The sequence below is a fragment of the Phoca vitulina genome, unplaced genomic scaffold (assembly GCF_004348235.1).
Source record: "Phoca vitulina isolate PV1807 unplaced genomic scaffold, GSC_HSeal_1.0 scaffold62, whole genome shotgun sequence".
NCBI classification, from domain to species: domain Eukaryota; kingdom Metazoa; phylum Chordata; class Mammalia; order Carnivora; family Phocidae; genus Phoca; species Phoca vitulina.
This window is the reverse complement of record NW_022589765.1, coordinates 2,155,539-2,174,104: the sequence shown is the minus strand read 5'-3', so window position 1 is coordinate 2,174,104 and position 18,566 is coordinate 2,155,539. Positions and strand designations below refer to the sequence as shown.

At 39.2% G+C, this 18,566-nt stretch overlaps 1 protein-coding gene across 5 annotated transcripts in view; it reads right to left on the bottom strand.

Moving 5' to 3' along the window:
• TENM1 (teneurin transmembrane protein 1) overlaps positions 1-18,566 on the bottom strand; it is a 775,694-nt gene that overhangs the window by 537,262 nt on the left and 219,866 nt on the right. For all 5 annotated transcript variants that reach the window (XM_032391374.1, XM_032391377.1, XM_032391378.1 and 2 more), the window contains one exon: positions 12,536-12,816. In XM_032391374.1, coding sequence (XP_032247265.1) covers positions 12,536-12,752 — 217 coding nt within the window. In that variant the 5' untranslated portion in view covers positions 12,753-12,816. The remainder of the gene's footprint in view (positions 1-12,535; positions 12,817-18,566) is intronic.

The following is an 18,566-nucleotide window of genomic DNA, read 5'->3' as shown; positions in this document are numbered from 1 at the left end:
GTGCCAATAAGAGTTGCAAATATACATTTTTTGCAAATATATATTTTAGATCATCTTATTAGTGCAATATAACAGTTAATAAAAATCTAAATAACAGGGCGCCTCATTTAATTGGAGTACCTCCCTTTCCCCTCACCACTGGCAGTGGGCACTGATAAGAATGAGACAAATATCAACAATACAAAGCCATCTCCAAGCTTTCAGGTTCTTTATTTCTACACTGAGGCCCCTATTCAATGGCTTCTACAACTAAAGTCTAGTACAATCACAGTGGAAGTAACTGATCAGAATAATACCCTCCTGCATACACATGAAGTCTTAAACCAATTCCACATCTAAATTCAACTCTACAAACTACAGCATGGAAAAAAAAGGGCACTCATACATTTTAGAAAGCTTTCTGTCAATGAATTTTGGACTAATTGTTGTTAACTGCAAAAGGTTTTGAACTTAAACGTCAATTGCATAACCATTTTATCTAAGCTTGTTTTTTATGGTATGGCAAGGACTACAAACCATTCAGACAGAACATCATACACTAAATCTATCAAATATGTTTCCCTGAAAAGTAAAAAAGCTATACAGCAATCAAGGTGGCCAATATTCAAATTTGAGCCTCTTACAAATTTAACGTAACAGAGAATGCTAAGTGCTATACATTTAGTAAATTCACTTGTTCAATAAATATTCATTGAACACCTATTATGTGCCAAATATTGTTCCAGGCTCTAAAGTTAATCCCCAAAGCGTGATGGCAGAAAGATGGCACAGCCAGCCCAACTGTATTTTTAAATCAAATCGATCAGATATGTTCCACGATCCATAGACCAGACACGCTGGCCCTGCCCATCATAGTGCAGACTGCAAAGAACATGCTGACCGATGGCCCTGGCTGCGCGCTACAGCCAGGATGCTTCAGAAATCAGCTTTATTGCTATCTATGCAAAAGGTAGTCTGAGGGAAGCAACTGAGAAACACAGAGCTTGCCAGCCACTAACACTTGCAAGCATACATGGGGCTTCAAGCATTTGGGGTGAGAAGCTTCAGAAGAGGAGGCAGAAGTGTCCGCATCTGAATTTTAGATGCTGCTCCGTATAGCTTTCTTTCTGTCTTGCCTCTCCGTTATTATATACAACTATGTTTTGCTTAAAAAAAAAAAAAGAAAAAAAAGAAAACGCAATTAATAGAAAAAAGAGCAATTGCATTGAATATTGATCCACCTCATTGTTTCTTTAAATCCTATGTAATTACAAGTTATACCTATAAATATAAAATGACAAATTACATATTATATATAAACGATGATCATCACCAAATATATGACATAAACATGAATATGTATACATATAAAGCATACTATATAATTCTGCATTTCTTGTGACTCTCCCATTTTTCAAAACTACAGATTACTTTTCTTCCAATTAGTGAAGGTGATTTGGGACCATATTTATTGATTCATTTAAGGCATGTTAGCATTTAGCCTGGTTGTATGTCAATGTGGTAATTTTTTTTTAAAGTGTTCTTGAAACTCTGGGCTTGAACCATTAATGAGGAGACATAAATGGACTTCACTAGTGAAGCCTTGTAAATGTCTCAGCTGAAGCTGGAGAAATGAATCTTAACTGAAACCTTTAAATTCTATGAAAGGTTTGGGCGTGTCCTTATTAATTTTTTCTTGCCTTAGAGCTCATTTCTAACTGCTTTCTTACGGGACTTAAAAGACACAAAGAGTCATTTGCTCAAACAGTTAAAGACTCAAGAGTCATAAAATTAACTACTTCATGTGTTACAGGAACGACTGGCACCAAAATAGCCCTGCATATGGTTAGGTTTAGATTGACAGGGCAGCAGAATCCTCAGCTTTTCATACAACGGCTTCAAATGAGAATATTTCCAAGGTTCTAGGGGATTCAAGACTTATCTTCTGCCACCTCTAGACCCTTTCAGAATTATAATGAGAAAGAAAGGTGCTGAAAATAAATAGAACTTATTTGTATATGGAGCTAGTTCTGCCTCACAGATGACCAAAAAAACCAGAGTAAGAGTTTTCTGATAGGACGGTTTCCTGACAGGACATGGGGGTATACCTCAGCGTCATGCCTCTGCAGATAACTTAAAACTGCTTTTGACTGTTCACATGAATAAAAAGCTACATCTGGAAATGCCAATTCTGAGTCTTGCTCAAATCTTTGTAATAAAAGAGAATCAGCATGGAACACGGACATAGTCCCAATCAGCTCTCTGAACTGAAACCCTCCAAGATGCCTCAGTTTCCCTGTTATCTATTGAACCGAATCTTCAATAGCCTTTGGGCCTCAGCCACCTCGCCTCTTGTGTTTGTCATTCAAATTATCTGACCGACCCCTGTCTGGCCTTTGTGTTAACCATATGGTAAATGGTCCGTAAAGAGTTAAAAGGAAAAGAACAAAGCTCTTTTTTTTTTTTGTCCCCAGTCACCACAATCCCAGGGCTATCTATTCCCTTTGATCCTGCCCTGGAGCTGAAGCAATTCACAGAGAGAAACCAAATTATGTATCTGAAAGAGGAGGGCTGCTTTGTTTCCCAGGGCATGGCCCATCTATGTGACACCTCGCCAGGAAGCCAGTCCTTTCCTTCTGAAATTATGCAGATCCTCAAAGGAAAGTACACAATTGCACTGAGCAAAGAGTTAAGAAGAGAACACCGTTATCGTTCTCCCTACTATAGTGTAGGCTTTAATAGAGATGTAAGAAGAAGCATTAGAGGGTTAAACATAGTATTAGGCAAAGTGGGCTCAGGGACAGACAGCAGAAATGAAATGGATGTGCAGAGGCAACAGATATTTTCAGACTGAGAGCAAAAGGCTACGTCGCCTCAGAAGCATCAAGGCAAAAGAATAGAGAAACTGACCTGCCTATGCCTGGATAAAGAATGTTCAACAGCAAGAGCGAGACGATCAAAGGTAAAACCGCACTCGTGTAATATGTATGTAGTTAGTGGTAACTGTGTACTGTTTCGTAAAATTAGTTTAAGAATCTATAGAGACAAGTCTTTCCATCAAATTTAGTTCTACTAGGTGAACACTACCCATTTGGTAATGAACTGGTATTTAGGAAGTGGCAAATTGTACGTGACTGTGGCTACCTATACTCGGAGCTAACTGATAAAGAGGAAAAGGGGAGCTTTACAGAAATGATGATGTTCAGAAGGATGCTTGCAGGTGTAAACTCTATACTCACCACTGTAAATACCCTTCCTCCATTTTTCCACCTTTCTGGCTCCCTTCCATTCTCCAAAATCGCATTTCTAACTTACCTGTACAATATATCTCTGTACACATCAGCATAACTTAAAAATATCATTTGTGTGTTGGGGTGTGTTGTATAAATGTCGATATAAGGAAAGATTGCCTCCCTTGTTAGAAACAAAATCCAGACCATCTGTGGATTTAGCACTGGGTGGAAACCTTCCTAGTTAATGATGATAGTAGTAAATCAAGGTGACATAATGCCAAGGGAAGGTGAAATTCAGGGGCTGAGTTTACTACTTGGCTGGCTCCCACCCCCAACAGCTTCTCCTTTGTAGCTCCTTTTAGCGCTAAATCTTGGAAGATTTAAGTTGCATTAACTAAGTAGAGATGAAATTCCCTTAGCAGAGAATCCTAACTCATGATCTATGGATGCAGAAGGACTTCAAGGGCTTCCTGAACTCCTTGAAATGTATGGCAGGGATACAATATCTTCATTTTCTTCTGAACGGAAGATTCAGAGCTTTGATCAGATTCTTAAAGCATTTGGTAGTGTCTCCTCCGGTACCCCTTGCTGTGAAAAACCATTACTCTGAGCACTGGGAGACACTCCAGGATATTCGGAAGAATGGCATGATCTGATCTGTGTTTCAGAAAGATCACTGGTAACAATACAGAGGAGAGTCTGGAATTCCCTTTTCCTTAGAAGAAGAAACTTCAACTCATCAGGTATACATCCTATCTCCCTTAAATCTGTCACAGAGTGGCACCCCAAAAATATAGAATTTCCAACTTCAGTTTGGCACTCAATACTGTTTGGAAACCGTTTTTCCAAGTGAGAATGAATATTCATTGCACAGTGTGGACATCACTGACTAGAGCCATACCTATGAGTGTTGTGAAAAGAATATAGGCTTTAGTCTGAAAAAAATTATGGATTTATATCGTACATCTATTTACTATAATTGAAGGGTCATGACGATTATCTCTACATCAAAGAGTTATGGTAAGGACTAAATAAAAAACAATATTTATTTATTTATTTATTTATTTATTTATTTCCTCACATCTCCATCTTCATTCCCACCTCTCCGGACCTCCAGATGTATTTGTCAAAAACCTCTCTTGTTACTCATCTGAAACTCCTGACTCGATCCACACTTTCAGCAGATAACCTTGTCTCCATCCAAGAAAATTGAGATCATTACAGCATGAACTTCATTCAACTCTTGCCACTCCACTTCAGAACTTACTTCCTGTCTCAGAGGAGGCACTGAATCCTTTCAAAATCTTTCTCTCCACCTGAGATCCTACAACATTCTCCAATAGAGCCTTATTCTAGTCATCACATTCAATTGCATTCACTCCTCAAATCCTTATGATCTGGGATGTTTCTCTAAGATTACTGAAATTGTTTGCTCCAAGGAAGTGAATCCCTGCCTTGGATGCACACTGGAATCTCCTGAGGAATTTTTTTAAATGCCCGGGTCTCATCTGTGGAAATTCTGGCTTAATTGGTCTAAGGACCAGTCTTAGCACTGGGATTCATAAAACTCCCCAGGTGATTTTAATGCCAGCCAAGGTGGAGAATCTCTGGTCTAAAGTCAGCAATGACCTTCTAAACGGCCTGTTTTACTGCCTTTTGTCAACTTTCATTCTACTTGTTGATTCTGAAGTGTTTGACAATATTAGTTACATCTTTTGCTGGAAAGTCCCCTCCCTTGGCTTATGTGATACCCCTTCCTTTTGATCTTTCTCTGACATCTGAAGACCACCTCTTTTCTTCGGCCTGCTATTTTAAACGCAATTGTTCCTCAGGGTATCATATTTGGCTCTCTTTATTTTGAACTGTACGTATTCTCCCTGGATTATCTCTTCCACTCTCACTGCTTCTGGAACCATCTATTTATAGATGACTCCAAACACACACCACACACACCACACCACACACACACACACACACACACACACACACTGACATCATTTCCTCGAACTTGAGATCTGAATTTTGAGCTATCTGTGTGTGTTAGTTATGGCAGTGGGCTCTAATGTCAGACCTTCCGGGTTCCAATCCCATTCCTATTACTTACTACCTCTGTTAATATTAGGCAAGTTACTTAGCATCTCTGTGCCTCGCTTTACTCATCTGCAAACAGGGATAATAATGATTCCAACCTCATAGCATCATTAGGACGACTGAATAGCATAATCCATCTAAAGTGCCTTATTCGGTGCCTGGTGCTTAATAAACGTTAGATTTTTCTCTTATAACCATTGTTATCATCTCCAAGCCAAGGACATGGTTCTAGCTTCTAGACTCCCATGGTACTTCACATATATCACTATTGTAACACCAGTCACCTTGCATCACTGTTGCTGGTCTGTATTTGCTTTCCCACCATACTCTGAATTCTTCGAAACGGTTTCTTATTCATCTATTAATCTTGAGAGTTTAACACAAAACTTGGCACAGCCAAGCAGAGCACTGATAAGGAGTAGGTTTCATCTCAATGTTTCATCTCAAGGAGGTTCATCTCAATTACAGTTGACAACTGATTGACGATGCTTGCATGGAATGCTGTGTTGATGGGAATGTGAGGTTGTCGCTGGGCTCAACAAGAAAGAACACCATGATTTGATCAGGGCTGTGTGCCAGGGGGCAGGTTAGAGGGAGCAGTGGTGCAAATGCCATGGACATTCCATCACACATTTAGATACTGTGTAAGTAAATGTTTATCAAATAGGTTTTCATGACCAAATGATACTAAAAGACATGAACCAACTAGAGTTACTGCTAAATAACTTAGTTTTCTCTCAGAGTCTAGGTTCTTTCTGGGCAGTTGTAGATTTTTATGCTGGAAACTTGTGACAGCTAGAAGTACAACATGCTCACAGCACTAAATTCATTACAGATGATCAAATGCTAGTAAAATTTTCATTTTATAGGCCTTGCCACCTTCTATTATACCTGCCATCTGTGATGTTTACCATGTAAATACAGATCCTGAGATTAAAAGTTCTTTTAAGATTTTCATAGGAACTGTTGCCGAAAATTTTTAGATGTTAAGCAAATAATAGTTTATACTACTGCTAAGTGCTTGAAATAAGAATCGAGAAATGTGCTTCTCAAATTTGGGCTTCTGTCTGCTCCTTGAACCCCCAAGTGGCAGTGGTGTTTAAGCAGCTTCTGTGGAATGAAGTGGCAATATTAGCCTAGGGCAAGGAGGGGGGAAATAATAGTCACTTGTGTCCATTTACTTCAAGATGAACTTCATCCATCTACCAAAGTACCTGAAACGTAGTTGACACTAAATGAAAGCTTGATGAGTAAATGAAAATGGATAGATGGACAGATGGATGCATGGATGCATGGATGACGAGGTTTGTTTCCATGTAATCTTGGTAAATACAAATCGGCAGTTCTAAATTTTTTCCACCAGATGGCGATAATGTGAGATTTAAGCTTAGGTTGTAAGACAGAGGAAAACAACCGACCAAACAAAAACCCATTAGGAGAAAGAGAAGCCACAAAAGAGCAGGTCAAGAAGGCAGAGAGAAAATGTTTGTGTCGGCTGTAGTATCTCAGGAGTCTGTGATCTTGTGGGATTTGTAACAGGTCCTCCCCGTACCTCCTTTTCTGCATGGGTGACTTCACATTCATAATTACTGATCGGTAAAATGGCTACATTCAAAACTAATCTCTTCTATTATAAAAATTATAGGGTACTTCTCATAACTAAAATTATTATCCTTGGTTCATACATTCATATATTTATATTTTCATTTGTCTTATGCTAATTTTTTTAGTTGATTGATGCCTCCCTTAGAAGTGAGGCTACTTGGGGAAAACTGCTAGCCTCTGTGCCTCCAGGAGATCTACCCCTGCTATCAGACCTGCCAAAAATCATCTGAAATAAGTTTGCCTGGGCTCATCTATCCCGTTAGTAAAGAACTGTGAATAATATTAGATTAGTGTCCATACCTTAATTCGAAAGCTTTTCGAAGATAAGAAAATCAGTTTTAGAATCCAACCCTGTGTGTACCTGGGCGAGTGGGTGCTGCTTTCTTGGCAAATAAAAATAAGAATTTAAAGATATTTTCAGATGGGATCAAGTATTTCCTCTTATTACTATTTCCCCAAAGCAAGCCCTGAATTGGATGGCACAACAGCTTCCCTAAAAAGTGAAACAAACAAACAAACAGACTCAGGAATATTTCATTATAAATTAGATAGCACATCATCTGCCCTTTTCTAAAGATCATCAGAATATAAAGCTTGTTAAACCTCTTTGTAAACCCTTGGTGACTGAAACAAAAAGAGGCTGGCAAGGTTGTCAGGGAAGGAAATGAAGGGAAATTAACATTTATTGAGTTCCTAAACATTTTCACATGTATGATCACAATTAATACTTATGAGGTAAGTATGGGAGTAGTGTAGTGTAGTGACTGATGGGAACTTCAGAGCCAAGGACTTGGATTTCCAGTCCAACCCTTACCAGTTTTTAGCTGCAGAAACCTACCAGCTATTTCTCGCCAAGCCTCAGTTACCTTATCTGTAAACTGGAAATAATATGTCATACTTCATAAGGTGTTTGAGAAGCAAATGTAGAGCACCTAGCAGAGTCCCAAAATAGAGTAGGTACTCGTCAAGATTTATTTTTATTATTACTTTTATTTTTATCATTGTGATTATGGTGTTGTTGGTGATGATGATGAAGTCAATTCTGCAGATGAAAAACAGGCTCAGAGAGCCGAAGTAACTTGCTTAAGGCGGCACGGCTAGTAAGCCTGAAAGGCATCTAGCAGAGTGTCTGCCACCATGGCAGGTGCCCGATTATATTTGCTTTCTTCTTTCCCGACTTAAAACTCAATGATTTTCTGAGAATTTTATTCTTTAAAAATAATGAGTCAGGCTCAACTCTAGCTAGGTTAATGCAAAGTACTACCACTCATATAAATATGTGAAAATTATTAATATTTTCTTTTGCTCATAGGTAGTAATACATGGAATAAAACAACAAAGTAGATGCCAGACCTCACCAAAAAAGATGATAATTAGGTCCACGGTTTTACCTAATGAGGGATAATTCATTTCTCCCCCAAAGAGGTACTTATTTTCCCTCCTAGATGTCATTAAGATCAGCGAGTCAATGACTGATAAGATCCCAAGTTTCTGGACTTTCACCTCCTGGATTTTCATACTTGAGTATATATAAGTCAGTGCACCAAAGGATAGTGCTAGCTAAAAATTTAAATAGGTTGAAAATGTATTTATGTAAGTTCACAGATGATAGATTCAGGTTTTTGTCCTTGGCCCTTTTCTAGTCTCACTCTACACATTCTCCCTGGGTAATATCATCCATCCCCAGGCATCAACTGTAAGATACTGATGAACTCAAATCTACTTATATCAACAGTCCAGATCGTTCCTGAACTCTAGACATGCATTTCCAAGTGCCTGATAGGAAAATTCACCTGGATGTCACCCAAGCGTCTTAACACGTAACATGTCCAGAAAGAAATTCATTCTCTTCCCTTCCAAACCCACCCTTCCTCCTATTTTCCTTCTCTTGGTAAATGGAGCATCATCCTCCCAGTGTCCCAAACTTGAAATTGAGGCATCCTTGACTCTGTTATCTCTTTCAACCTCAACAACTAATCAATTACCAACTCTTATCAATTCCTCCACACTGATATCTCTGCACTATGTCTCTTTACCTCTTCTGATACAGCCAGAGTTTATACCGTCATTGCCGTTCTTAGCCTGGCCTAGTTCAGTAGCTTCCTAGATTGTCTCCCTGCATCCAATTTTTCCCACCTGCAATCAATCTGTTATACTGCTGCTTGTATATCTACAATGTTCTTCTACACTTTTCATCCTAAAAATCTTATTCAACATGAAATTCTCCATTACTTAAAAGCTGTGGTTTTTAATGCATAAAGGAAAAAAAGAACTCCTAAATTGGTCATGCAATACTTTTTGTGATCCAGCTCCAATGTACCTTACTCTTAGCCATACTGGAATTTTCACCATCCCAGGCCTTTTCACAGCTCTATGCTTTTGCGCCTGCTAATCTACCCTCTTGGAATGTCTTTTCCAAGTAAGATCGTATTCAAATTTTAAGACCTAGATCAAATATTACCTTTCTATGGACCCCGATTCCCTGTGTATTTCCATATTCCCTTTATTTATCTATAAAAGTACTTACTATGTTCAATTGTAATGATTTGCTTGATATCTATTTTCTCCACCACGTTATGAATTTCCTACAAGCAGAAACTATTGGAGTCATCTCCATCCCTAGCACTGACTCAGGGCTTGACACATCGTGAGTGCTAAGTAAAAGCTTATTGAGTACTAATAGGTCATTGAAAAAAAGTTAGGATGGCATCATAGAAGACAAACTTCCATCTTCTCAAAATTCATTTTGATCACAATGCAGAGACGAAATATGAGGCTGGCTACGCTCTTTACACTGACTCAGTACAAAATTGCTTATATTTTTAGAACAAACTATCACTAGAAGTGCATTCTTTTTTTTTTTTTAAGATTTTATTTATCCATTTGACAGAGAGAGAGACAGCAAGAGAGGGAACACAAGCAGGGGGAGTGGGAGAGGGAGAAGCAGGCTTCCTGCAGAGCAGAGAGCCCGATGCAGGGCTCGATCCCAGGAGCCTGGGACCATGACCTGAGCCGAAGGCAGACGCTTAACAGTTGAGCCACCCAGGTGCCCCTAGAAGTGCTTTCTTATTTAAACTCACAACATATGAGGTCAAGCACTCTATACTTCATTCCCATAACCCACAACTCACAATTGTAAGTTCATATTCTGTAAAGACAAACTTATAGAAAAATATTCTAATGGGAACTACACATTTCTCAAAGCATAAAAGAGCCAAAAATAGTTAGACAGATGAATAAAATTATCTTATAACAAATACACAGTCATTAGCAGAACAAATAGGAAAGATTAAAATGAATTACTTGAAAACACAGATACAAAACTTTTACCAATTATGATAAGAGGTAAAAAATGTGTAATATAGTTAATATCATAAACATTTAAGGTATATTTAAATGTTAGTATGAATATATAAAATCTTTGGCTCAATTTAAAATTTCTCTAATGTAAGATACTAATACTAATTAGGATACAGTAGTTTTCATTTATAATAACTGCATTTTACATGGTCCGGGGCAATACCTGAGAATTTGCACTTCTAACAAGTTCATGGGTGATGCTGTTGCTGCTGGTCTAGGCCTCACACTTTGGCAACCACTGATCTAGATAATCAAATGATTGTTTTTTCATCTCAGCATGGACTTACTCTTAAAAAAAAAAAGTAACCTGTGCCAATGTCAGTATTTCATAAGCAGTTTTCAATGCATGATAAGTACTTATGTTTTGCTTGACAGCAACTTATTTCTTAAATTAAAAATTATAGAGCACAGATTATATGCAAAGTATTATAGAAAAACAGAGATCAGTAAATAAATCATGATCCCCATCTTCACTGAGTGTACAATCTAGAAAAGTATATACCAAAATAATAAAAATCAGAAATGGGTACAAAGGGGCTGACAGTACAACAAAGGCTCTGTGGCAAAGATGCTGGGAGACCAGGCCTTGAAGACAGTTAAATATGGTGAAACGGAGATGGCGGAGAAGGGCATTCCAACAGAAAGGGGGCAGCATGGCTGAAGGACTGAAGGGATGAGGTGAGGTCCAAGGAGATCAGTTAGGAAGCAAAAACAGTTGAGGTAAAAGAAAATGAGAGCAGTGATAATGCTAATGGAAAGAAGATGGATTTGAGACAAGTAGAAGTTACATCTGCTGGAAGGAGCAACTGATTAGGTACGGAAAGTGTACGTGGAGGGCTGGGGAGAATGGGAACTTCATGAACAGATCTTGTGATGGAAAGAAAAGGAGTGCAATTAGAGATGTTAAAATGATTGCTGCCATTTTAGATGTATCGATTTAGAGCTGCCAGTGGAGATGTCCATTCCTTCGAAAATGTCTCGCAGGTAACTGAAAATGTAGGGCTAGATCTGGGAAAAATGAGGGAGCTGAAGATAAATATTTGGAAGTCACCCAACTAGAAGTGATCTTTGAGGCTCTCTGAGTAAAAGTGATTTCAAAGGGATGGAGCAGGGGCGCCTGGGTGGCTCAGTCAGTTAAGCGCCTGCCTTCGGCTCAGGTCATGATCCTGGGGTCCTGGGATGGAGCCCCATGTGGGGCTCCCTGCTCAGCGGGGAGCCTGCTTCTCCCTCTCTCTCTGCTGCTTCCTCTGCTTGTGACCTCTCCCTTAAATAAATAAATAAATAAATAAATAAATAAATAAATAAAATCTTAAAAAAAAAGGGTGGAGTAGTGGTCCTCAAACTTGAGTTGCCATCAGAATCCCCTGGAGGGCTTGTTAAACCACAGATTGCTGGGTCCCTCCTCAGGGTTTCTGATTCAATAGGTCTGGGGTGAAGCCTGAGAATCCGCATCACTAGCAAGTCCTATGGGTGATGCTGCTTTTGCTTCTTCAGGGCCCCTAAGTTTAGAACCACTGATCTAGATCATCAAATCATATTTTTTTTTCATTTCAGCATTGATGTACTCTTTAAAAGAATATATTAACCTGTACTAGTCAGTATCTTCTCTTCTGTGTAGTTGAGTATCTACCACTGCTTAACTATCAATCGAAAAGAATAAGGCAATCGTATTCCTATCTACCTGTTTTCTATGTATTGAACACTGTCTTTCAATCCATAATTGAGAAACCAAGGCTGTCCAAAGGATCTGCTCTACATTACAGCCATGGTAGGAAGGGTTCCAACGAATTCTTATTTTCCCTCAGGACTGCGTTGCACGAAGTGTCCACATTCTGATGACAGACTTTCCAGACCTTGTTTGGTGGTCTCCACTAACCTTTCTAAAGCTCTTTTAGAAGCCAAATATTTATTTGAGAATTTCATCCCACATAGGCAATGGCTTGAAAAGCACTTAGCTGTTTACTTTTCATCTTACTATAAATTATTTATCCTTCAGTCTGTAAATGGCTATTTGTAGGATTAGACAAATTTTCAATGCTCTGATAAGAGGATTGTTGCATCTAAATTCATGCATAATCCGTAAAAAGCACATGTAACCTACAACCTCAGCTGGATTGGCATATGAACAGATTCACTAAGCATATATAAGCAGTGCACATTATTAACCAGTTAACATCAGCAAATTTGTTTTTGAAACCTAAGTTTACATACACAAGCATTCTCTACTGAGAAATAATATTAGATTTAAAAATCCAGTAAAAACACACCTTGAGTAGATTTCTCCACTTCTTTCCTCTTCCTGCTCTGGCTATTGTAATTCATCCTCAGCTCTTGGTTGTACTCATGCAGAGTTTCTCTGGAGTTGTACGACTGTCTTGGTTTTTGTCCATCTTCACTTTCATCAGAAGAACTCGTATAAGCTAGATCCATTTCATGCTTGACTTTTGAGAGAGGCTGGTAGGGTTTGCAGTCCGTTTGCTCCATGTCTGATTAAGCAAGCTCAATTTCATGAAACGAAGGAAGAGGAACTCCTTTAATGTAAGCAGTCCTGGAAGAGAGGGAAAAACACAGCCTTCTTAGATTTGTCCTTTTGAGAGGAAATGCATCTGGCAGATTCACAATTGGTTCTGATAATACTATCAAAGGAGTGAAGCAAAAGACAAACTAGATGACATGAAGCTAGCCTGAGGCAATAATAACACTGTGTTATATGCACACATTGGCAAGCATTTAGGATTAAACTGGAGGTTGCAGCATCAGAAAATACTCGAGGTAGAAGAGAGACAGCCTTCAAAAATATTTGTATTGGAATGCAAATAAAGGACAACGTTTTCTAAGGTGTGTGCGTGTTCTTAATGATAATGTCAGTGGTTAGGTTAAAAAACATTCTAAGATTTGAAAGTGGCCAGGAGTACAAATGCTAACCTAGCACATCCCACATTTGAAATGAAAACTGGTAAGAGAACTACATTTAGCAAAAACAGAGTCTTGCCTCTGGTTTAATACTGCATTTAAGAAAGGGGTTTTGAAAGAGAGAAGAATTCTGAGTGAGGGAGGTTCATGAAATAAAGTGTCCTTGAGGGGGACTGAGCTCTTTGTGTCCATATTGTGGCTTTTGAGCCTCGGGCTTGCAGAGAATTTTTAATGAGTTAGGTGGCGGTAAATTTTTGTTCTTCATAGTTCCGAGAGGATGTAAACAACACTTCTGGTGAGTATACTGGTACAGGAACAGCAGGATCTAAATTGGGTTTAGAAATAGAAATTTTAAAACTTCATGATAAATCACTGAAAGAACCCCGCTTTCCCCCACAGAATGCTGAGCTCGAAGTCACTAAGGCTCTTAGGACAAGGAGAGGCATTATCTGCCTTACCACAGACATGTTTGAGAACATCAAATGCTATTTGAGATGTCCAAGTCCTCCGAAAAGCTTAAAGCCCTGTAAAAATGTACTTATTTTCATTCCTTACATTATTTTGTCGTTATTTGCATCAAATGCTGCAACTTGCAACTTGGTCCTTTTTTGTGCAATGTTAAAAAACCTAGTTCAAACCTAAATAACTTCATGATTTTGTTTTGCAGTGAAACGGACTCCTTTATTTTTCTTAAGCTCTTGGCCACAGGTATTTTCAAAGAAATCTACAGACATCTGGATAGTGGTTCCTAAATCATGTGCATAATCTCACTTTTTGGAATTCCTATTGTATGAATAGCAAACACACAGAATACAGAAATCACTCAATAAAGCTTATGTATTGACTGATAGGCATTCAGTGGTACCTAATCCTTTGTAGTAGGAACAGTTTCATGAAGCGAATTGTTACTTCCCTAACCGAATGTTAAAGTCCTTGAAGGCAGAATCTGAGTCTTATGCTTCTTTACAGCCCCCATACCACTTAGCACTACTCTAGGCACACACACAAACCTACAAATTCCATAAATAAATGGTCTACAGAAACAGCAGTTTGGTATGACTTAATACAAGAGATGAGCATAGTTGGAGAGAAAGCAAATCGAATATTGTAAGTGAACATACACTGATGATTTGGCAACAATCTAACCTCATGCCATCTCATGAGACATGCTGTCTATACACTCCCCAATTTATAGCTCCAGCATAATCTCTCCCCTGAGCCACAGACGTGAATATCCCGCCGCCCACTCAATATCTCTACCTGGCTTCTCAAACTTACTATGTTCAAAACCAATGTCCCGGGCGCCTGGGTGGCTCAGTCGTTAAGCGTCTGCCTTCGGCTCAGGTCATGATCCCAGGGTCCTGGGATCGAGTCCCACATCGGGCTCCCTGCTCGGCAGGAAGCCTGCTTCTCCCTCTCTCACTCCCCCTGCTTGTGTTCCTGCTCTCGCTGTCTCTCTCTCTGTCAAATAAATAAATAAAATCTTTAAAAAAAAAAAAAAAAACCAATGTCCCGATTCCGATGGCTTCCCAGACCTGCTCCTCTCACGGTCTTCCCCATCTTGGTAAGTGGCAGCTCCATTCTTCCATTTGCTCAGGCCACACACATCGATTCCTGTCTTTCACATGTAATCCATCAGTAAATTCTGTTGGTGCTACCTTTGAAATATATCCAGAATCCGATGACAGCTCTCCACTTCCCCACTCCCACCTCACTGGTTCAAGCCATCATCCCCCACCTGGATTATTGCAACAGCCTAACTGATGCGCTGCTTCCACCACTGCTCTCGTTATAGCACATTTCCCACACTACAGCCAGAATGAAGCTTTTAAAATCGAAGTCATGTCATGTCTCTCTTTTGCTCCGAAGCAGCAATGGTGTCTCATTTCCTTCAAAATAAAAGCCAAAATCCATACAATGACCAACAAGGTCCCTACAAGGTTCACCTGTCTCTCTACCTTAACCTCTCTAATCTCATCCCCCCCATATTTCCACCTATCTCATGCACTTTAGGTGCACCAACCTTCTCGCAGTTTCTGAAAATCAGGCATGTTTCCACCTCAGGGCCTTTGCAATGTCCTGTTGTAAACCACCAAAAAAAGGTCACTTCTCATCCTCCTTCCTGTCTTTCATAGCACTTATCACCAAATGACATACTATATATTTTGCTTATATGTTTATTGTCTGTCATCTGTCTCTCCCCACAAAAATGTAAGCTCCATGAAGTGTTTTTATCTTTTCTATTCATTGTTATGTCCCCCAAACAAGCACAATGTCTGGCATGTAGTAGACTCTTGATCAACACTTGCTGAATGAACTGAATACACTGTTGCCCAGCATTCACAAGAGGGGCTAGAGAGAATGTGGAAATGAATAGGTCATTGTCTCCACCCCCAAGGAATTCACAGTCCAATGCTAGTGATAAACAACTCTACTACCAAGCAGAATGAAAGGACACATAAAGAAAGACAAAGCAATATGAGGATATTGGAAAAGACTGTACTTGATTCAGCTTGTTTGTTCATCACCAATGCCATCACCACAACCACTGAAATTCTACTGAGCATCTATGTGATAAGGCCAATTTTTTTTAAAGATTTTATTTATTTATTTGAGAGAGAGAGAATGAGAGACAGAGAGCACGAGAGGGAAGAGGGTCAGAGGGAGAAGCAGACCCCCTGCTGAGCAGGGAGCCCGACGCGGGACTCGATCCCGGAACTCCAGGATCATGACCTGAGCCGAAGGCAGTCGCTTAACCAACTGAGCCACCCAGGCGCCCCAGGGCCAATTTTAATCTCTTTCTCCTTAGCTTCCCATAGCATGTGCTTCATAAGGTGGACAGCTGGCTGGATTTTAGACCCCGACTTTGCTACAAATAGTGCAAAGTGAGAAACATATCAATAGCAGACTTCCAGAAATGTATCTTTGCCCCAGAGAACTGGACTTCCACCCAGAAAAGGAGGCATCAATACAATTAATCTAGTTTCATTTCAGCCAGCACATACAGTTTTTGTTCATTAAAGAATGAAAGTTTACCAAGTAGGGGTAGAGAGCTATTTTCCACACAAGGACACTGATGATGCAAAAGTATCAATCAAGAGGGGCGCCTGGGTGGCTCAGTCATCAAGCGTCTGCCTTCAGCTCAGGTCATGATCTCAGAGTCCTGGGATCAAGTGAGCCCGCCCTGTATCAGGCTCCCTGCTCAGGGTGAAGCTTGCTTCTCCCTCTCACACTCCCCCTGCTTGTGTTCCCTCTCTGTCAAATAAATAAATAAAATTTTTAAAAAAAACCCCAAAATATCAATCAAGGACCTTATAATTAAAAATAATTTAATAAATTAAAAATTCAATAAAATGCTTTCTGTTACAACATAGACATATATTTTTTTTATTTTCTCTCCCATCTCTCACTTGCTCTTTCAGTCAAGTTTGGTTCAGTCTGATTGGGATTAACAGAGCAGAGGTATGGTCAAAATAGCATTCCTTCTTAAGTCTCAATTGGTTACGAATTTACACTTATCTTAACACCATTCAAACCTAACAAGTTAAATTTAAAAATGAAAAACATCTCACTTCTAATGCCTAATGTTGTGTTCTGGCAACTCTGATTTATGATGTTAAAATCACCCTTATTTTTATGTATGAAAATGCAGACATTCTCTTTCCCCTCAGTATGTTTATTTGCAACATGAAAACTCCTGGAGGGGAGGGGGACGGAAGGGAGAGAGAGAGAGGGAGAGGAATATTCCTATAGCCATTTTGAACCATTCTTGAAGTTCTAATCATAGCTATTCACAGCTATGAATCAGCTACTAATGTCACATCTATTCAAGGTTATTGAGGGTTCTTGGAAGCAATCTTCCTTTAAACCACAAATTGGTATAAACCAAGAGAAAACAATCCTTCCCTGCTCCCTGACCCTCAACCACAACTTCCTGTCTTAATGTTTGTGTCAGTGGACGCAGATAACAGAAGACACATTCCAGCTCTCTTTAGGCACATGATATGGAGACGCACAGCTCTGTGCCTAGAGCTAGGAAACTGTGATATTTACCAAAGTCCTGTGAAGCAGAGCTTGGCTTCACTCACAAATGGTTCACTTTTTGGAAATAAAAAAAATAGGACAACATTAAGAGAACGACTAATACTTTAAGCCTCACAAAGTTTGAAAGCACAATAATTCTGAGAAGATGCTGTTCTAAATACTCTAAGGTTAAGGACAGGCTCATATTTGCTTTATTGACTTATTCATTCAGTGCCCATCATGGCATCCTGGAGGTCCACTGGTAAGCAAATGTTATTTAGACATGACGATCACACTGTCGACTCATAGAAAAACCAAATGTACACATAATGCTATTCACAGCAAAGCAGTTTTTCTTATTTCTCTATTATTTTGATAATGATAAACTTTACAAAAAGGAACTATGTGGGTAAAATACATGCTGCTATTATGAAACCATGAAAATCAAAGTCAATTATTTCTCTACTGCAGAACATACATTCAGATAGGTCACAGAGTATAACTTCAAATGTCACTACCTGTGGTTTACCTTTGTGTTTTCCACTTGCTACTTGCTACTAAGATAAACTCCAAGGTGACTTTGGAAAAGACCCAGGGAGGCATATGTTTATTTCTTTAGTCACCATAAGGCTATGAAGAGACAACTTGGTATGTGAAAATCATTGGCCTTGGAATGGCAGAATCAGCAACTTAACAACAGTAGCTGCTAACTCAAGTGGGGGTCGGCCCACCAGGCACTGTTCTAAGTGCTTTTCACACATTAACTCCTTTAATTCTCATTGTGTCTGATGAAGTAGGTACATTTTATAGATAAAGAAAATCAAGGAACAGAGCAGTTAAGTGACTAAACCAAGGTCACATAACTAGTAAATTGTAGAACCGAGATTTCAATTCATACAATCTGTTCCAAAGGCCACACTCTTAATCCCTACTCCATGTTGTCATTCAGAAGATACTTGGCACAGTGGCCTAAGGTATATCACCTCCTCTCTCTTAGGGCCTCTAGTTTTTCTAAATGTAACAAGGAGATCAGATTATCTCAAAGAGCTCTTCTAGCTCTAAAATCTCATGATTGTATATGAAATTGAAGGGAAGCTTAGATTGATCGATCAAAAAATTGGTGGGTTTATGCTAAGTGAAATCAGTCAGTCAGAGAAAGACCAAGTCCATTTGATTTCACTCCTCTGTAGAATTTAAGAAACAAAACAAATGAGCAAAGGAAGAAAGAGATAAACCAGTAAAACAAATTCTCTTTTTTTTTTAAGATTTTATTTATTTGAGAGAGAGAGAAAGCAGGGGAGGAGCAGAGGGAGAGGGAAAGAAGCTCAAGCAGACTCTGCTGAGCACAGAGCCCAACTCGGC